This window comes from Amphiura filiformis, chromosome 13, assembly GCF_039555335.1.
Source record: "Amphiura filiformis chromosome 13, Afil_fr2py, whole genome shotgun sequence".
Lineage (NCBI taxonomy): Eukaryota > Metazoa > Echinodermata > Ophiuroidea > Amphilepidida > Amphiuridae > Amphiura > Amphiura filiformis.
The window spans coordinates 53,664,867-53,687,643 of NC_092640.1; the positions used below are offsets into that span (position 1 = coordinate 53,664,867).

At 36.7% G+C, this 22,777-nt stretch overlaps 1 protein-coding gene across 1 annotated transcript in view; it reads right to left on the reverse strand.

Moving 5' to 3' along the window:
- Positions 1 to 928: 928 nt before the first annotated feature.
- Positions 929 to 22,777, reverse strand: part of LOC140168519 (clustered mitochondria protein homolog) — a 97,892-nt gene continuing 76,043 nt past the window's right edge. The window contains exons 20-28 of the mRNA XM_072191922.1: positions 22,120 to 22,358; positions 21,063 to 21,196; positions 19,764 to 19,850; positions 18,324 to 18,449; positions 17,490 to 17,611; positions 15,830 to 15,923; positions 15,391 to 15,474; positions 14,472 to 14,596; positions 929 to 11,805 (exon numbers count right to left, since the gene is read on the reverse strand). Of these exons, the coding sequence (XP_072048023.1) occupies positions 11,652 to 11,805; positions 14,472 to 14,596; positions 15,391 to 15,474; positions 15,830 to 15,923; positions 17,490 to 17,611; positions 18,324 to 18,449; positions 19,764 to 19,850; positions 21,063 to 21,196; positions 22,120 to 22,358 (1,165 nt within the window). The 3' untranslated portion in view covers positions 929 to 11,651. The remainder of the gene's footprint in view (positions 11,806 to 14,471; positions 14,597 to 15,390; positions 15,475 to 15,829; positions 15,924 to 17,489; positions 17,612 to 18,323; positions 18,450 to 19,763; positions 19,851 to 21,062; positions 21,197 to 22,119; positions 22,359 to 22,777) is intronic.

Below are 22,777 nucleotides of genomic sequence, written 5' to 3' on the forward strand. Positions count from 1 at the left end.
TGATTTTACTTCGTTTTTAGGCGTACATTTTTAATGTGACACGTTGTAAAAGTCACAGGTGCCACAACAACAAAATGAAAGTATCCTAAACTACCAGCATATAAATAGTAACATTGTGGGTTTTTTCGTAAGCAGCAAAGATCGCCACTAATAGGCAGTTTATTCCAACACAGCATTCTCAAAAAGGTCATATTATTACGAGTTTGGCAGAATGACGAATGGCGATTCATCTTTTTAAAATTAATGTTACACATGAGTTCGTTTAAAATAGAGGACTGGTGTTAGACGGTAGAGAGCAGCATCAATTATTTTAGTGATAAACTTATTCAGCATGATAAGTGAGCTAAAGAGGGTGGCATGCATGGCTAGTTAACGGTGCAGTGATGCGTCGTCTGATCCTGTCCTACGTCTTCACTCCTACCATTCAAGAGAATTCATGCATAACAAGAGACAATTCGCTATTCAACATTCTGCCAAACTCTTAAGTAACATCAGGCCTGTCAACTTTTCAGAATTGCTTAGCGTGAGATACTGTCGAACAGGGAAATAAATATTGCTTGCCAACTTAAATTGTTCATTGTTATCACATTTTGTATTCGCCAGGGTGCCTGGGGGTGGTACAAACATTTTCTCAAACTATATGTTGACAATGTCCGAGATTTTGCAACCTTGGTGTGAGAAAGTGCCCAAATGCACGAGACTTGACAGCCTTGATAACAATCTACAGATATGCCACTCAGTTTCACTCAAAAAACCTGAAACATGCGAGAAAAACCTGAAAAAGCATGTGAATGGAGGTTTTAAAAAAAACCAAAACGGGCTGAAAAAAAATGTCGGAATTGAGACTCACAAAAAAGGTAGCATATCTGAATATATAGGTACATAATCATTCTCATCACCACAGCAATAAAACAAAAGAAACATCATATTTGATTGGAGGAACAAGAGTAAACAGTTTATTTTTGCATAATCTCTTCATCGTAATCATTATATTCATCATCATTATAATCACTGTAATCACACACATCATGCACCGTACCAAGGGTCAGTGGGTGGATGGAACATTATACCACATTATGGGCCACATTGGGCCATTCCAGTTTAAATCCATACACCCTCTATTGAGATGCAGGTATCTGCTTATACGGAGTAACCAATCCAGATCTCTCTATTAGAAGACATGATCTTATTCTCACACACAGGGAGTATAGATTTCAAATGGAGTCACCCATTTAGGTAACCCCATTTGAAATTTGCACTCCCTGTGTGGAAGATTAAGATCATGTCTTCCACAGGGGGTGTATGGATGTTAACTAGAATACCCCATTTCACAGAAGTTTACAATACTTCCCAAACACACCAGTCTTCATGTTGAATTTGGAGCCTTACAGATTTAACCTTTGTGTACAAGAGCACAGCCTAGCACAGAAATATTCTACTGAAGGATTATACAGCTGCTTAATTCCTCAACAGAGTCTTTACACTAGTCTAACTCATGAATATATCTTATACCATGGATACACACTGACTTAATGCTCTGCATGCTAGGCATATATGGCTTCAACATAAGAAGTCCAAGTTTTGAGATATTTTCTCAAAATATGAAGAGCTATCAAGAGCCACTGAACCAATTGTTTGTACTCATTTTAATGCATTTTTCATGTTGATTCCAATATTGTCATAAAAATGTACAATTCTGACATTTTTGAATTTTTAAAGAGATCTTGAAACTTGCCGTCTGCAGTCGACACCCGCGTGGAGAGGGCTAAGATGTGTTTAGGCACGTATGTTGTCTTTGTGTGAGCAGCCCCTGGTTTGGTTGATGGGAAGCATCAAGGAAGGAATTCTATTCAAATGGTTGGCAATATCCATATATAGGCCTATTGAATCCATATATGGGCCTGTTGAATCCATATATAGGCCTATTGAAGTGTTGACCAATTCAAATCTTCTCTTCACCTTTACCCATGCACATTCAGCAGTTTAACTGTGAGCAGGTGAAACCAGGAAATTTTAAGAGACCTACATGTATATATTCTTTTGTTCACCTTTAGTTTGGCAGTTATGTACGTGCGTAGTTTTTTTGGTCGCAATATAGAATCCCGCGTAAAGTTAATTGAGCGTGCACGCATGCGTACAAGAGCGATTTGTCAACGCCCAAGCACATAAACGCATTGACATCACTGCCTAACTAGTGCAAGGAGGTCCTATCTGCAATAGCTGCCAGGTGTCATACCTGTACAAGATAGAATGCAGAAATTGTCAAATGTCTATAGGGCAACTATTGCAGTTACGACCACCTTGCTCCAACGATATATAGATATTGCCAAATGGTCCTACTATAAATACACCCGCATACATCATTTTATGCTATTTGTCAATATATATTGGAAAAAAGTAAATATTTACTTTTCGGTAGCTAAATACAATTTTTGTTATCTATGTAGTCCAGTTTTTGGATGACTATCTAAGATTATACCGTAAAACCATGAATATATGCCACAGCATAAACAAGCCAAGGCTTATCATCTGTGTTTTACGGTAGAACATCCTATAAGTGGCATTGTTATGTAAAATATGTACTATAAAAGCCACATCGATTAATGAACACAGAACTCGTCAAGGATAGGTTTGCAAATTTTTTGAAAATATAATTCACCACTGACCAAACAATCACGACCACTTTCAAATATTTTACATAAAAATATCTTTTCAATTCAATTCCATAAAACCATAGCACAGCAATGAGCTCTCTCCTTACTTCGGCCAAAACAACTATATACATGTATGTACTTTTGCCTTCCCATGAAGGTAATATTTTGGGCTATTCCAGTTAAAATCCATACACCCCCTATGGAAGATATGACGTTAATCTCCCACACAGGGGGTGTAGATTTCAAATGGAGTTGCCCATTCAGGTAACCCCATTTGAAATTGACACTCCCTGTGTAGGAGATTAAGGTCATGTCTTCCACAGGGGGTATATGGATTTCAACTGGAATAGCCCATTACAAAACAGATACTGCATTCTGTCATTGGGCAAGAAAACCTATGTGCTTATGGCCCCTGAACATGTTTAAAACAAAACTGCCAACAGCTTTCATAGGAGGTTTTGCATTAAACATATTCAGGGGCCAATGACACAGGATTTTCCTGCCCAACGACGATTCTTAAAGTCATCCCTATACACCAAAATGTTGCAAGCTTTTACTTGAATTCATCCTCTTTTTGGTTCTCTTTTGATGGTTTATTCTTCATAAAAAATGTTATGAATTTGCTGTGAAAATTTGTCGTTAATTTAACAATTGAATTTCATGCGCAAGGTATCTACATCATGGAATGGACGTTAATACTACCATCTCAATTCAACATTCACAAATCTAGTGTGATGGAATATACATTGGTGTGAATTTATAGAATATATTTGTTAAGCTTAGTAAAAATATGCATGGCATAAACATGGCTGCCTTACTATTAGTACTTGTACTTGCATGTTGGTACTGTTTTCAATGCATTTCATTTGAGATAGTAAATATGACTTCGAATAATTGGAATAACAGATTCTCCACTTCAAAATTAACCATAATACTGTATACAACATGTATCATGGAGTAGAGTAAATTTTCAGGCCATTACATAGTCTAATGTTTTATGGGTGATTTTTTTGTTGCGACAGACATGATGCCTATAATTTCCGTCAGCGCTTCTGCAGAAAATGGCGAGAAGGAATATAAACCCTGAATAAAGCTAGTGATTAGTAATCGCATAAGCGGAAGGCTGTAAACTGAAAGTCACTGCGGCAACTGAAAATGTGACAGTTCTGACGGAATTACACCCACAAAGACCTCAGGCTTTATCTCGCCTTTTTACAGACCTCTTTTATATGGATATATCTCCGTTAATCCAGCTCAATAATCTTTACCATAAAAATGTTTTCCACTGATTTATCCTTTTCTATGCTTACAAGCATTTACAGGCCATTCCTTTCTTGTATGTATCACTGTTTAAAGCATTAATGGTACCTATTGGTGCAATAAGCCTTTGTCCTGTTGTCTAAATTTCAGCTTAAGAGACAATCAATTCAAAATTACACATAATTCAATTAATAGCAATATACAAACTTCACATCGATTCAAACATCTTATTCCATTATTACAATTCACTGTCAACTTCATTCTATACATTGGACTAATCCATTTAAAATCCACACCCCATGTGGAAGATGTCACTGCCATCTCAATTCCACACTATGTTGTTGAAAATTGTTGAAAGTTATCAAATTTGGTTACTGTTTACAATTTTTGGGCTCAAATTTGGTAAAGAATTCCAATATCTTCCACACATCGACTTTTGTATGTGGAATTACTTGTTGAATCTGATTGGAATTCTAAAGTCTCTCTCAGTGGGATGTGGCTTTCAAACGGATTAATTTCTCTCCAAACATTTTGCTATTTCACATTTGACTTCAATTAACAAATTTCAATTTTGCTAAATCATGCACTCCTAGCCTCCACACATTTTCATTAATTCACATACACATGAGTACATATAATTTCACCAGTCTGCGTTTGCACCTACTTCTAAACACAACATTTTCAGAGTTATTGTTCACAGTAGCACATACTTTCCTTCTAGCACTTTATCATCAAACCTCTTCAAACAATGGAACATCCAAATTTATTAAGTAACTCAATGGGCAATAGGACAATACCACTACCACAATAGGGTAAGTCAGTCACTTAAATCAGGTGCTTGAACCCCATTACTTTTCCTTATACTTCCAATACGATCATTTACTCGTTAAGTATCTCAATTAACATCAGCCTACAAGGGGGAAAGTCATTCATTCAAATCAGTGGTTCCTAGTTTAAAAAAACACATAAAAAATTCAAACACAAATTACGAATCATCGTAAAATTATCAAATGATTCCATTAAATATAATTAAGATGGGTTATTACACTCCTACAACATGTAAGTCAGCTCCCTCTGATCCCGACACCTCCAACAAGAAAGATAGCAAATAAAACACAGATACTTCTCGTTACCACAGTAACTCCACACTAAATACAACCACCCTCAGTAAGATGAGAGAGCCCTACCCTATCCTCAGTAGATCCAAGCAAATTGGTGCAATTGTCAGCTATAATACATTTATTTTCAATGTGGATGGTGTCCATTATAACAAAATTTAAATCATGTAGTCAATATCTCTGAAAACTTCTTTTTAAGTCATATGCAAGTCACCGACTTTATAAGGAATTCAGAGATAAATGGGCTATTCTAGTTGAATTCATACAACATGACCTTAATCTTCAACATATTGTGTGTGAATTTCAATTGGGTGTAATACCTAAATGGGTGACTCCATTAAAAATCTACACCCAGTGTGGAAGATCAAGGTCATATCTTCAACAGGGGGGGTGTAAGGATTTCAATTGGAATAGCCCATTATGATCATGTTGCTGAAAACAAAAGAACTGAAAACAATTGACCAGGGATGAAAGTCCACTTTTGACAAAAGCCTGAAAAACGGTGTGAAAATGACCAAAATGGCCCTAAAACGGGCTGATAATAAAAGAAATTGGGTATCTTGACTACAGAAAAGCCTGAATTCAAACAAAAGCCTGAAAACCCTGGTTTCAGTAAATCCCATAAGCCTTTGCGGTAAAGTGTGCTGAGGCTTGTGGATCAACGTCTAGGCGTTGTGCCTGTGCGTAGCGCACTATAAATCACTACGCTTTTCTTTTTTTTAGACCTGTAATGTCATCACACCAATGTGCACATCATTACTGTGCACCTCACAGCTTTGAAATGCGCAGTAACGATGTTCCTTAAACAATGTGCACATCGGCGTGATGTCAAATAATAACATCTCAAATCAACCAACAAAGGCTTATGGGATCTACCGAAAAGGTCAATTGTTTACACCATATCTTATGAATCAATAACCCTAACTAACAAACTCATTTTACAACATCTCTTTAACATATATCGATTATTGCTTTTCAATAACTGAAACTTCAACCTCTTCAATCGTCAAAATTTACAGATTTACACAACATTGACGCACCCTGTATAATAGGTTCACATCTGTAATAAAATAAGATGGAAAAAAAACTTACAGGGTTGCTTTAAAAATTAACTAGATAACGATGTTCCTTCATATTAACGTAAAACACAGTTTACTAAAGAGCCAATTTTTGTTCTAAACTTCATGAAACACAATTTCAAAATGAGAAACGAGACTATGCTGATTTAAATATACATTGATCATCACATGGGGAAAATAATGGGCTATTTCGTTGAAATCCTTACATTCCCTATGGAAGACTTGAGCTTAATGCTCTGCGTACTAGCCATAAGCTTCAACATAAAAAGTCCAAGTTTTCAAATATTTTCTCAAAATATCAAGAGCTATCTAAAGAAGTACTGAACCAATACTAGGCTTGTTTGTACTCACTTTAATGCATTATTCATGCTTATTCCAAATATGGTAATGAAAATCTACAATTCTGAAATTTTGAATTTTGTTCAAAATGTGTCGCCTGCAGTCGACACCCACGTGAAGAGAGTTAATTAAATCTTCCACACAGGGAGTGAGAATTTCAAACGGGGTAACCTGAATGGGTGACTCCCATTTGAAATCGGCACCCCCTGTGTGGGAGATTAAGGTAATGTCTTCCATAGGGGTTGTATGGATTTCAACCGAAATAACCCAATACTGTTGAGTACTGCGAGGTACTTAAGTTCGTAAGACTTGATTCACAACATACAAATGCCAGCAAATTTATGTTTTAGCATTTTGCTAACATTCATTTTCTGGGTTTGTGAAATTTAATGGCGATTAGTAAATCATGAAATTAAATACCCGCAAGTAGTTTACAGTAGTTAACTTATTGAAGAAAACAACATCGTAAAATGCACAATTATCATTTTCATTAAATTGTGAAAGCAATTTGAACATAAGCAACAGAAGAGAATATGCAGAAATTATCAAGGAAACAAAACTTTAAGATATACTAAGTGGATTGAGCAATTCCAATTGAAATCCATACACCACCAAAGAAAAAAAGGTAATACGAGAGGTATCAAAAATTTTTGGAAATCACCCAGAAATGAAGGAGCTATAGCGATGAAATTTTACCTTATGTACATTATGGTCCAAAAATGGTCTCATAATTATGTTTACTTTCTTTACAGGTGGTGGTAGATGGTCGGTGATTACACTGACAAAATTTCATCGATATAGCTCCTTCACTTCTAGGTGATTTCAAAAACCTTTTGATACCCCCTCGTATACTGGTCTATTCCAATTGAAATCCATACACCTCCTCTTGAAGACATGGCTTTACAATCTCCCACACAATGGGTGTAGATTTCAAATGGAGTCACCCATTCAGGTAACTCTTAATTATTTGAAAGTCACACTCCTTGTGTGGAAGATATAGGTCAAGTCTTCCATAGCAGGTGTGTATGGGTAGCTTATTTTACAACAAAAATGTCATCATTGCTATAATACTATAACAACCTAAAATACATCCACACAGCCAAAATACTCTTTTTTACTGCTAACAACATGAAGTATAATATAAAATATATTTCAAACATATATCTACTTATATGTTTATGCTAAAAGGCATTGTGAGACGAGATCGAGGCACGAAGGATGAGAAACTTTCGGAAAACAACAGGCCTAGGACAATCAATAATAGGTGCATGGTAGGTGGACAAATGGAATGGTTACCATAGCAACAACACACTATCAAATCACACATCACCTCAAAATTAAAAACCAAATGTGTTTTACTTAAAAGTGGTATATCCAATCTCTACAAAAACAAATAAGTTTGGTGCACATCAACTCTGACATATTGAGCTATTTCCAGTTGAAATCCATACACCCCCTATGGAAGACATGACCCTAATCTCCCACACAAGGGGTGTAGATTTCAAATGGAGTCACCCATGCAGGTAATTCAACACTCCCTGTGTTGCAAGTTAAGGTCATGTCTTCCAAACAGGGTTCGGTTTTTGCCGTTGCCAGTGGCAAAAACTGGCAAAAACCTGTTGTTGCCAGTTTTGCCTGGTTTAAACCAGCACTCAACTTTTAAAGAATCATTCAACATATTTTTGTCTCATCAAGTCTTAAAGTGAAAAAGTTTTGAATTTGATATATGCTACATTTCGGTTAAATTCACTTGAGCAATGAAAACACATGCATTTAATTTCTTAATATGTTATTTATAATTACAAAATCTGGCCGTGTTACACTCAGGAAATTATTTTTGTAACTTAATCATTTGTTTAGAGAGGAAAAAAATGAACTAAAAATCACTTTTTTAGTTTTTGCAGGAAAAAACTGGCAAGAATTGTTTCTGCCAAGCGGTTAAAACCGCGGTTAAATCCGTGTTTTTTTCCAAAGGGGGCATACAGGTTTCAACTTGATGAATAGTCAATTGGTGCGACAGGTCTCCTCTACCCAGATGTATAATGGGTATTTCATAAACTAGATCATATTAAGTATGTGAAAAGGAAAATAACAAAGAGTAAATGGCAGTGACTTTGTTAGCAATAGTTAGTGTCTAAACTGGCAGTAAATATACAACCAACTAAAGACTCTCTTAAATCTAAATACGATCTGATAAAATATTCCATCAAAATTAAATACAATCTTATGGCAATCATTAAAACGCTTACTTTTTATCATCACCAAACATTTAATGTAAATTATTATTCTCACAAACATAAATTATAATAATATTCAGCTGACTAAATAATTTTAAAAGTTACAGGTACATTTTTTAACATATAATGATATGTTTACCAACAAAAACAGGTGAATATTCAAATTCAATTATGAAATGTTAACCCCCTGAGCACTACCTGCTGATCTAACATTGCCTCTGATTGGTCAATTACATGTCTTCACTTTAATCACCAATCAGAATGGAGCTTTGCAAATAATTCACCCCAATTTTTTTTGTGTGGTGAAATTATTCTAACAATGTTGCTGATTAGGCCCATTGATAATGAAAAATTCTCTTTGACCAATCGGCAGGTAGTTCTCATGGGGTTAAACAGCTACAGATCTTAATTTTTGAAATCAGGTTCATAGCTAGGATTTGACAAGCGCCCATCATTTTCAACAAAACTGCATGTCCAAATATTGACCCTGAAAACATAAACCAGACATCTACCCCTTCTGGGAGTTCTTTAAGTTCAAATAGCTATTGCTATAGCCTTGATTTTGGACTATTTTGAGTTCACAGAACTTAATCAAGCATTCTTTTAAGAATTTAGCATATGTCATAAGGATAAATTTTGCTTATCCTAGGAGCAAACTCCTGTCCTAAATGACAGGCAGACCATGGTTTCAACAACACATTTTGTGTTTTATATAAGGGTGCTTTAAGTTGGAGGGAGGGGGAACTTTTGCTGTTACTGGTTGTTATAAACACTTAAGCTCAGAGGTTACTAGCCACAGACTACTACTGACTATTTGCAAACAACCAAAGTACCTGTGCTTTGTATGCTGTGAATTTTCGCATATTCATGAGGGCCGATCGTTGACCTGTTTGCAAATAGTCTGTAGTAGTCTGTGTTACTGGCATAACAAAATCAGACATTTGTTACACATAGGGCATAGATACCTTCAGATACATAATACATTAGTACAGATTAATAATTCTTTCCCTGTGCAATTTTTTTCTGCCATCATGCTGACTAAAAACATCGAATTGGGAATAATTGTAACTACAAAAATGTACAAATTAATACTGCTCCGTTATACTGTTATAGGTTGTTAAAACATGAAAGGTAACATTCCTGAATTTTTCTATTGCAAATCAAAAACAACAACAATAACAAAAGAACAGTTTTCCCCCACTTTTGGGCCTTTACTTAAAAATGCCAGAGTCAAGATTCATCAACTCAAATGTCTCGGTCATGTACTGCATCTTAAAGATGACGAGCTTGTGAAAGAATATGCCCTTAATATTCCACCATATGGGAAGAGGAAACCGGACGGCCAAGCACACTGTACTTACAGTATGTCCAGCACCTCCTGGGAGATACTGAAGGATGCTGCAGCCAAACAAAATTGTTTCGCTTGCCCAAGATCGCATTAGTTGGAGAAAGCTAGTAGTCGCCTGCTCCACAGCCGACTGATGATGATTGACAACAACCATGTTTCATTTTTAGGCAGTCTGTGTCAAATATCATTCATTTGGTCGGGCTGACATCACACAAGGGAAACAAACTTGCAAAACAATTGTGCACATGTACAATTCCCCTTGGTTGAGCTGATTGCTATGTGCACTTGTGTGAAGGGAACAACATTGTCCGACCGAGTGAATAAGTATACATACATCTACCTGAGGGCTGAGCAGCGCAAGTCGCTTCTTTAAACGTAATATAATGGTACAATTACAAGCTATTTAATACACAAAAAAAATATGATTCTCTACAATATAATTCATATGGATATGGGCACATATTGTATACTGAGTTTGCATTGCTTTACATTTGGAGGACATTGTATTGCTAAAATTTTTGGCATATTTATGAACAACAACATTAAAACTAGGATACAATATTGAATTCAACCATTAACATTATAGCAGGAGCACTTGTTCTATATACCAAGCCACTCCACTGAAATTTCATAACGCAAGCATCTTATACAGTTCATGTGTGGTGTACCTGCTACCTATACATAAAAGAACATATTTGTGGGGTTATATATTCACTGTAGCTGTGCTGAAAAGCACACAAATCTATGTTCCTGTGAAAATTTTCCACTTTCACAGTTTCTGGAGAAGCATAGGCAACATTTTTAAGATCCGATCTACTTTGCGTAGTGAATACAAACAAGTAGATGTCACAATTGAGCTGAAATTGTCGTCAAAAATCCTTGCCATGTAAGCGCACCATTTGTGTGCAGTGCTGCATGTTGATAGGCTACTTGTGTGATCTACAGATATCATTTTTCGCCCAGTTGGCAATAGCAGACTACGCACTACGATAATTCCCAATTGCATATTAATGTCCATCCACTCAAGTTTTTGAATGTTCAGAGAAGAACAGCAAGTGCATTGTTGCAATATTGTGAAATTTGAAAATCTGACAAAGTGCAATTTTATGTCCGTTTATAGCGAACAATTTTGAAAGCAACAGCCTGGGTGTAAATCCTTTGGAGAGGTTCTACTTGGTTGCACTCCAGTTGGCTCTTACATCTCTCTATATAGATCCAATTCTAAATTTTCTAGCTATTTGAATAACAATAACGTATATATCCAGCACCAATTACGCCCCCATTGTTCTTTGTAGAGCGATAAAAGCAGAGAGAAGCCCTTCCGCTGGGCTGTTTTAGTTAAAATCCATACAACCCCTATGCAAGACATGACCTTAATCTTCCACATAGGGAGTGTGAATTTCAAATGGGGTTACCTAAACGGGTGACTCCATTTGACATCTACACTCCCTGTGTGGACAATTAAGAACATGTCTTCCACAGGGGGTGCATTGATTTCAACTAGAATAGCCTCATGTGACATATGACATCAGCATCGAGCTCTTCGCTTCTCATCCGTATTGGTGAAACACGACTTATCACCCAGTCTTTGAATCGCTACATGATGCTACACACGGTTACCTCGCTGCCTCCTCCCCGTTAGTGGTGGGTTCCGATTGTGTGGTTTCGCTAGCGTCGTCTGTGGTTGCATTTTCCGTGCTTGGTGTAGCACTCTGGGCTGCTTCAATGGCTTTTGTATTGGGGTCTACCTTCTTTTGAAGTCCTCGAATACTGTAAAATAGAGATGCAAAGAAAATAAACTTATAAACTTATAAACTTATAAATTTAATGTTTATTGATTTTTAAATCTTGTAGAACAAAAGTTTCATGTAGGTGTACCAAACACCAAAGTGACAAAAATTTATCGTCAAACTGGTCACACAGTAGATTAGATATGAAAATAAGAACTTTGGTCAAATTCCATAAATGTCCTATATACCTCATTGCTTAACCCATTATGAAGTATTGCCTTTCTAACAGTGATTCTGATAGGTTAATTACATGATATAATAATCTGAGTGATCAATTGAATACCTGAGTGGAAGAAGGGCACAACTCCATCAAAACTGTTTTTGAGATATTAAGAAAAAACTAAATAAAAAATTTTATAGACAGAATGTTTTCATCTTCAGGGGACCTTTATTACATGAGCATACAGTATTACACGTAAAAACAGTGGCATGATCGACGGGAATTATATAAATAAACATTAATTTTCATCAGGTTCGCCGTCGCAAATAATAAAGGAGACAAGGAGAAAAGTGATCCCGCCTGGGAATCGAACCCAGGACCTCAGGTTTACGAGACCTATGCCTTAACCACTTGGCCACGGGAGCTTCATGACTAGGCTGGTTGAAATTCGAACCCATAAGCGGTCACTTAAACTTATCTCCTCCCCGCAGTATTACATACATTTGAAATTATATATGATTTTTCCATGGCAATGGCACAGGTCTTAATACGAGCTGGAGTTGGGCCTTTCTTCCACTAATATACTGCAAGTGCCAGTTCGATAAGCAGATATGTTATAAATAGCTACAGAAATTTGGTAATTATCCATTAATTGCACAAGTAGAAGCATGTGATATGTTAGCAAGAAAGTTTATTGTAGTGAAAAGCAGATTTCATGGGTGAACAAAATTCCTCTTTATTCCAATATTTGTGGAAGAAAGGCCCAACTCCATGGAGTTGGGCCTTTCTTCCATGAAAACTATGATTAAGTGTACGTGGAAGAATAGAGAGTGCAATTTGGCTCATCTTTCACACACCAGGAAGAACAGTCTGCTTGCAATAAAATGCTGGGTCTAACTCATTTTTGGGCCCTTCCTCCACTCAGGTATTCAATTACAATACAGCTTCTAAATATGTAAACTTAATCCTCTTCAACCCTACCATCATTCTTACCATGTTGCTGATTGGCTCAAAAAATCATAATAGTCGTCTTGTAACCAATCAGCAGGTAGATAAGGTGGGTGGAAAATGAATGGTAATTTTCTTAAATTTTGCTTCTTCATGTAAGAAATACAACCCTGCTCATTACCCACATCTACCCTTTGACATAAACAACACTTTGAAGGTCATATGTGATGTGATCAAGCAAAATCAGTCGGAAGTCGGATATATTGATTTTTCAGATATAGCCAAACAAAGACAATAATTTATTTTGTTGCATATTGTTTTGGAAACACTTCCAACCATTCATATCTTAGGAACAGAATGTTCAATTTCAACGGGATTTTCTGCAAAATGTAGCTTTGCAAATGCTTTTACAATTATGTAAAAAACAGAAAATTGAATATGACCAACTTCAGACTGAATTTGCTTGATCACACCACATATAATGATAGAGCACATTATAATAAAGACATCCGGAGCATAATTTGGCTTGTAAACGTTCAAATGAAACATTTCTAACCCTAGTATTTTGTTTGTTTATTTATTTGCTTTACACATATCATTCAGGACCTGGTGGAGCCATCATGATTATGTAAAGCAGTCCTTTTAACACAAAAGCTTAAGGTGGATGACATGATCGACAGCCTCATGCCCCATCAAAATTGAGACTTGATTAAGCCTCCTGGTGGTATACCAACCAAATGAAACTGTAACGTAAGTTTCACTTTTATAATTCTACATAATATTATGTAGCCAGGTCTACTATCAAACCCCACTCATTGAGTTCCTAAGTACTCTTGTGGTGTTAGCGAATCCTGGCTGCTTTCCTGTGGCATCCATAATACACCCAAAAACTATGGAATATAAGCTTATGGGATCTAGCAGGATGCTAAGAATCGATTAAGCAAAACAACAAAGAAAGAAAGCTCATATTCTCATTGGCTAGGTGATACAATTAGGTGTACCACTCATGAGCTCTTCTCTAATATTGTGTGTATGATATACTGTTCGTAAAAAAGGTACTTTACACTCCAACAATTACAATAGCCTTTGTAGATGAGATCCCAGGTTGACATCCTTGTAGGATGCCACCTTGTGATATCTCACCAGAAGCACCACAATCTATTAAATAAAGTCCTATACTTTGTCTACTTTCTTTAACATACAAAATATAGACCATACAGTAAACTATAGTCTATATATTTACCTTGAGTCACCAGCACTAGCTTTGAAGTTCAGCGTGTCCTGTGTTAGCTTAGTATTACTTGGTGCGTATACATACTTTTCCGCGCATGATCTAAGTGCCGCATACGTACACGCAAAAACCATGTTAAACCAACGCAGTCACACGCTAGTGCCTGTGACTCAAGGTAGATATAGAGACTATATATCACTTTTAACATCAATCTACTTTTCGGCGTAGTGGTAAAAGCCTAACACTTCCCGCCAATTACGAGCTGATTAAAGTATAACATATTGCAGGACCAAAAAGGTTTTCTTACCTGACGGGAATAAGGAAGATACCATTGATCATATTGAGTGTGTCCAATACGCTATTCATGGATGGAGGTGTGATAGGTAGAGGGCGCATCGCTGCTTTGGGACCACCCTTGCGTATCTCGTTCATCTGTAAGGAAAGAAAAATATATGTAAGCAAAACAAGAATGGTAGAGTACGGCTCAAATTACTGATTTTATTATAGACCTGTAACTGATTTTTAGTGGTAAAAGCTGAAACTGCAAATAAAATAAAAAGAAGAAGAAGAAGAAGCTAAAAAGGGTGTGACATTTGAGTGAAATAGCTCAAATTGGGCCAAAATTAAAAGAAAATGTGTAACGTTGAGCAACAACTTTAAAAAAGCTGAAATCCACTAAAAAAGCTGTAAAGTTTCCAATCTGTTGTTATGGCATACTTGGTACTGGATAAATATCCATTACCACCCCTTAAACTAGTTGGATAGCTGTTATACCCGCATGCTAAAACTCATTCTGAATCTAAATGTGCATTGGAAGGAGCATATTGACAAATGCAGACTTGTATGCCATCATGGAGATATTCCAAGTTAAAGCCATATGATCAGGGAGAGAAGACTCGGATTTGCTGGATATTGTTCCAGAAGCGAAGAGCTTGCATCCATAGTTGTTTATGAGAGATGGACACTTGGTAGACCTGCCTTGATCTATGTAAACACCATAACAGAAGACACTGGACTTGAGGTAGGACAGAAACTGTAGAAAGCCATTGTGGTTTGAGGTCACCACTCGGCTTGACAAGCAAACACAGAAAGGTAGATGTACCAAATGTGATCATCAATTTGAGTCAAGTGACCTTAGATTTGGTGTCATGTTCACAGATTATGGATGAAAAACATCAAAATCTAAGCCAAAGTCTGTCTTTGAAGACTTGATCATGTGTACTTACAGTTTTCTGTAGCGTGACAGCCTGCTGGGTCAAGTAGCTCAGTACCTCTGAACTCTCCTTTGTCTTCTCATGATTCTCACCAAACTGAAATAAAAGGAGGAAAAGTACACAAATCATCAATCTCTGATAATCTCCACTACAATGCTGTCATTTCACATGATATATATGACCATCCACCACGAACCCAGTGTAAAGTCCCCAGTGTATTTACACTGGATTCGTCGCGTATGGTCATATATTGTTAACCTGGGCATGATTCCCTCGCTATTGCTATGTTACAAAAGCTACATCTTAAATGTTAATTTATACTTCACTGCTGTTACTTCACAAGCGTTATCATTGATCTGGGCATGATCTCCCTCTCTTGTTGCTATGTTACTACGCCATTAAGGCCCCCGTTTCAGTTTCTAGTCAATATTAATTATGACAAATGTATTACCTGTTCCTTGTACACGGCATAGGTTTCCTTCTCGTTGCGCAGAGCTGAGCGGAAATCGCCACGGCACGAATGCACACGCGCCACCAAGTGGTAACTGAAAAGGATCAAAACACATGAAATCATTTAAATTGACAGTGTTCATTTACAATACCAAGTATAGCAGATATTGTGTGTCAGATATCTAACAGAGGATGGTCCCTTTTATCACACACTACTTAAACCAGGCCTGAAACACAGACGCCCGCTCACTCCAAGGCCTGTCAAAAATGCAGAATTCAGGATGCTCATTCCAAGAAACTTTTACAACAGAAATTATGCAAAATTTGGCTTATATTCCCAGCATATTCTCACTCCAGAGTTTCATACTATGTTATCAATCCCTTGATACAGGAGACAAAATGTGCAACAATATAGGACAATATAAAAAATGGGTTTACATTTGAGCACAATTTGGCTTGTAATCCTTAAGTGAAACATTGTAAGGCCTAATATGTTTGTTTGTCCATTTGTTTGCGTTTTTACATAGCATTCAGGCCCTGGTGAAGCCATCATAATGAAAAGTGGGCCTAATACAAATAAAAGCTTTACGGTAGGTGACAGCCTCATCCCCCACACTTTATCCAATAAAAATTGAGACTTGACATAGCTTCCCGATGGTATACCAACCAAATGAAACTAACATAATATCCTGTAGCCAGATTTACTATCAAACCCCACTCATTGAGTTCATAGGAACTCTTGTGGTGTTGTCAAGTCCCGGCTGATTTCATTTTGCATCCATTTTACACCCAAAAACTATGGAATATAAGCTTAATGGGTGAGAGCAATGGATGCAATGAATTTATTAAACAAAACAACATAGGCTAAGTTATATCAGATGCGCAATCCATAAGCACTCCTGTTTTTACACTCCATGTATGAAGCATCATTCTAAAAAAATCAATTTATCGTTCTTAACTCCCTGAGCACTACCTGCCGATATAACATTGCCTCTGATTGGTCAATTACATGATATCTTCACTTGTCACTGTCAGAATGGAGCTTTGCAAATAATTCACCCCAATTTTTTGTGTGGTGAAATTATTCTAACAATGTTGCTGATTGGTCCAATTGATAGTGAAAACTTCTTTTTGGCCAATCGGCAGGTAGTTCTCATGGGGATATAAATCACTTTATCTAAAAAATCACTATGTATCGTTCTTACAAATCACTATACAAATTAAATTCCTCATGCGAGCCTAGGTTGAAATCCTCGAGGAAGCCTCCTCCTAACCCTCCTCAAAAAAAAAAAAAAAAAAAAAAAAAAGGTTTCATTAAAACAATTAAAATCTGTCTAAATGGGCTATTCCATTTGAAAACCTTACCCACATTTATAAAGATTTTGGAATTCCAACCAAACTCAGCAGTTTAAATAATTCCATATCCATTTTATAACATTTTTATCCAATAAAAACAGAAACAGGTGTAGAGGATTTTGGAATTCCAAACAAATTCAACTGGATTTTATTTTCAACAATTTTCAACTGAAAAAAAAAACTAGCCAAAATACTGGACTGAACATAAGATGTAACTGGAATTGGGATGGCAGTGAAATCTTTCACAGAGGGTGTGTGGATTTTGAATGGAACAGCCCAATTAATAGAACAGATAATAGCCTTACCTTAGAGCAGCTTTGAGGCTCTTGGGTCCATGGTATCTGTTGTTGATATCGAGAGCCTTCTGCAGAAATTTAAGAGCCAAGTCGTACTCGCCAACCCCATGTAACACTAGACCTATATTGCTCTGTATCATAAATAAAATATGAACAAAATTATGTGTTAGAGGTGATTATTGCTATAACATGGTCAAGCATTTTTTATACAAAATAAAATAAAAGTTTCTGTCTCACGGGACATGATTAAAAATAATTTTCAACCAATTTATGTTTACTTCAAGACACACAAACAACAAAAATCAATCTATACAACAAGCATGCCTGCTTGTCGCTCATGTAGTTTATCTCTGGATTATTCCACCATGTGGCAGGTAAACTTGGAATTAAAGTGTGTGCTTTAACGAGTGTGGGCTCAGAATAACCCAAAAGCACACCCATGTGTCATATTGGGGATGACAACATCAAGAGTAAACTGGATGAAAGCTTCCCCTCTCGGTAAACAATCAAATGTAAAAAATAAGAATCGCAAATCCTGATTTGAAGTTACTTGTGCTGGCTGGACATTCAAAATGCCTGCAGAGTCTGTAGTAGCTTCTTTCTTTAACTCTTTCTTTCTTTCAACGTGTGTGCTTGTTGGCAGTCTGCATGTCATGTGTTGTGCCAATGACGCACTCTAAGTGCTATGCATGCAAACATTTATAATGCTTTGTATAAGGATTTTGCCAATAAATGCTAGAAAAGAGTAAAGAGTGAAAGATATGCAGATCTGATCAAATTAACACAAAAAAAAGACACACAAGGAAAAGTGACGAAAAGACAAAGAATATTTTGCAGACTTACATCACACTGAGCCATCTCTGGATGGTCCTCTCCGAATACCAGCAATATCAGGTACCTAGCTCTGTACATTAACTTTAGGGCGCTTGTCAGCTGGCTGGTCGCAAAGCAGTACAATGCCAAATGCATCTGTAATGATTAAGGAATCAAATGTTGTATGATTAGATTAGTTCATGGGTAAAGGTTCAGAATGAAGATCATCTGAGGTTTTCATCAGTACCCCCCCCCCCCCATCGCTTGATTGAGATGCTTTTGCTGACTTGGATGGAACCTTTGCCATGTTCAAGGCACACCGTTAGGGTTTTTACAGCTCGTATCCACCACTTTACTTGGAACGCTACTTATAACGTTTACTTTGTGTGCGGACATTGTAACCTTGTCTTCTATCTGATAAGCAGGTAGGTCATGCCACTGATCATTACCCACAACTTGGTGGAGGAGCTTGTTTTCATTCTAAGTCTATCCAAATATCAAAACTTCTAGGATATAACCAGAGTCTTGCAGCAACATATGATGTCTACCCAATTTGGTTTGATATTTGCTTTCCATCTATCTTCTACCAGACTTGTAGTGTGAGTACTTTTTCTGAGTACGAGTACGAGTACTTAGCCATGAGTACGAGTACGAGTATTAATGCAAGAGTACGAGTACGAGTAATTAGGTATGAGTAGGAGCACGAGTACAATTGAATACCTGAGTGGAAGAAGGGCCCAACTCCATCAAAACTGTTTTTGAGATATTAAGAAAAAACTTAATATTTGGAAAAGTTTTATAGACAGAATGTTTTCATCTTCAGGGACCTTTAATACAAGAACATACAATATTACATACATTCAAATTATGTATAATGTTTCCATGGCAACGGTAATACGATCTTAATACGAGATGGAGTTGGGCCCTTCTTCCACTAATATACTGCAAGTGCCAGTTCATGAACAAAAATCCTCGTTAACCCAATATTTGTGGAAGAAGGGCCCAACTCCATGGAGTTGGGGGTTTCTTCCATGAAAACCATGATTAAGTGTATGTGGAAGACTATTTAGATAGTGGATTTTAGCTCATCTTTCACACACAAGGAAGAACAGCCTGCTAGCAATAAAATGGTGGGTCTAACTAATTTTTGTAAAAAATTGGAGTTGGGCCCAGGTATTCAAGTAGGGCCTGAATGGGCAAGACAAGAAAATACAGTCAGATCTTATGTGATAGTTTGATAGTAACAACTTACAGGAAAACTATCGTGAGTATTTTCTACGAGTACGAGTATTTTTTCATGAGTACGAGTAGATTGGCATGAGTACGAGTACGAGTACAGCACAATTCCAAACCATGAGTACGAGTACTTGGTCATGAGTACGAGTATGAGTACGAGTATTGATGCACGAGTACGAGTACCAAAAAAGTACTCGTACTCGAGTACTACAACTCTGTCTTCTACATACTTACATATTCTGTGATAGTGTTTGGATGATCCACACCGTTACATCTTTCACTCATCATCACTGCTTTCTGTTGCAAGTCCAACGCCTGCGAGGAATTGCACATAAAATTATCGCATTGAAAAATTGGGGTATACAACACAGGCATAATGTATGACATGAGATACAAAGCTTATATTAGTCAGTTATTCATAACATCTATATGTAATGAGAGCTGATGGTCTATACTATAATCGAGTCAGTGTGCATTTCATTTGGTACAGCTTCAAATCGCACCGTTTTGCCAACATACATTTAAAAGTGCCGCACTGTTTTATACTTTATACAACCAGACATTTAAACTTTTTCTGGCAACCTTATCTAATATGTTGCAAATAATGTCAACAAAAACGTTTTGTATTTGCTGGGGACTCAATGACCATTCAAAGTGAAAACACAAATAACAGCACAAAATGTGGCCAGGTCTACTATCAAACCCCACTCATTGAGTTCCTAAGAACTCTTGTGGTGTTAGCGAATCCTGGCTGCTTTCCTATGGCATCCATTTTACACCCAAAAACTATGGAGTATAAGTTTGATGAGATCTAGCAGGATGCAGTGAGCATGAATGTTCATTGTTCATTCATTGCTTACTTCAACTATTTCTGATTCTAAGCAATAGACATTATATTACCCTTGTTTGACAATATGATCACTTATCACCAATTACCATATGATTGTGGAAGATTTAGGATGCTTTCTAACTATGCCTGTTTGGTACTAGGATGTGGACTCAATCCTACATTGAGTCCACTTCCAAGCCTAGTGAGAATGTGAAATAAAGTAGTCTTGATCCTACATCCAGGATGAAGCATTGAGACAACCTACCTCATTGAGGTAGTCTCGGACCTAGGATGTGGTACCAAATTGCCTAGTGAGAACGTGTTTACACTTCGTATGTTGACTCGGTGCACTTACACCGAAAATCTGTAGGCTGTAATGTTACGATCTTTCAACATCCATTATTTACACTGATCTCTACGGCGTGCAATTCATTAATTGAACAGTCAACAGTCTGAAAATGGTGATTTAAACATTAGAAATTCCTGTTTTCTTATATTCGTTGGCTTTAAATTTTGATAAATTTGTAATATTTATAATACATCACTGGTGTAACAGCATGGCAGCCGACAGTATTATATGCTGAGACCACATATCTACATAATAAACCCATTTTGCATCTCCACATTTACATGCAAAACACATACCCTCTCCAAAAATACAATGTATACAAGGAATTCCAAATTGACTTAAGCTTACCTCGCTTTTGCTCTCCCATGAGGTAGTGGAGTCTGGCCAATGTACGCATACATGCCGCTATCTCAGGATGCATGGGACCGTACACGTTGTTGAAAAGATTCAAAGCTTCGTTGATCAGCTCAAAGCCTTCTCTTAGCAAACCTGTCATTTTTATAGCATACAAATAATTAATTAAGAATATGACGTAATAATTAACTTGGTTGTCAACTATTGAATATTTTGTGTCCATTATGTGTCAATCCATTTAAAGTTTATCAACTCGCAAAGCAAATGGGACATTGCTTTTGCAAAAGTGATGGTTGTTGATCTCTTGCCTTAAAATTTTGAAAACGGAAGTAAATAAGAGCATATGTCCGATTCGTTTTTCTGTAGAATTCCGCTCAAGGTCGACTAATGGGACTGAAGTTACAACTATTACAGTTAATATATTCTGTAGCCAGGTTTACTATCAAACCCCACTCATTGAGTTCATAAGAACTCTTGTGGTGTTGTCAAGTCCTGGCTGGTTTCCTGTGGCATCCATAATACACCCAAAAACTATGGAATATAAGCTTAATGGGATCTAGCAGGATGCTAACTATCACATAAAAGACTGACTGATTGATTGAAATGCATCTCCAGATGCATGACACCATACACATCTATGAAAAGATTTGGTATAATTCTGGTATATCCTAAGCTTACACTGTGTTTTAGGGTTAGGTTAGGTTAGGGTTATAATTTTGGGTTAGGATAAGGGTTAGACTTATAATTAACATGGGTTAGGGTTATAATTAGGGTGGGTAAGGATTAGGGTTATACTTCTGCAAAGAATATTTGCAGAATTATTTATTAGAATTTTTTTACTTAAATTTTTTTGAGCAATGTAACAAAAGAAAATTCTTGAGTAAAATTTTCTTATTAATTTTTAAAAAATAGATAAAAATACCTAGACCCTGTTCTTTTATTTGTTTTAATTTTGATCAAATTTGTTTTGCAAAATTGAGCATTTTTTAACCATTTTTGGTGAAAATTTCTCAAAGTTGGGCAGACAGAAATAATTAGCCCCTCAATATAATACATACCTTGCTGTATCTTGGCCTGCCCACTCTGGAAGAAATGATAAGCATCTGATGCAATCGGGTTGATGTGTTTCACCGCTGGGAAGATGTTCACGATGTCGTTCTCTGTGAAGGTGGGTTTGTGTTTGCTGTCAAATTCATACTCGTGGAGAAGCAGCTGTATACCTATTTTGATGCATAGCTCACGGAGAAGGGTTGCACGCTGTAATTTGTACTTGTGACACACTGTATCGACGCTATCACTGTAATACAAATTAGACCAAAATATAAGTATGGTAACAGGTTCAAGTGATTAAAGGGAAGAGAAAGAGAGAGGAATGGTAGGGAGACTTTAAGGGTAGACGAGGTATTGTTGGTCGAAGCAACCTAAAAATCGATTTTCATTTTCTAGTTCTATTTATTAATGCGAATTAACACTTGATGTTTTGCAAAAGTTCATTCTACAAATCGTATACTTTGCAAACTTGCTTAATTTATTGTTGTTATTGAGTTATGTACATTTTACAAAAGTGTTGTTGTTTCAGCCCTCTTTACAACGTAACTTAAGAACCGCAGCACCTATAAAAGTATATCTGTGATATTTTAATTCTTCTACACGCTCGCTATGAATTGAGCAATGCAGTTTTTTCCAAAGCTCACTACCATTCGTCAGATGCTGTGA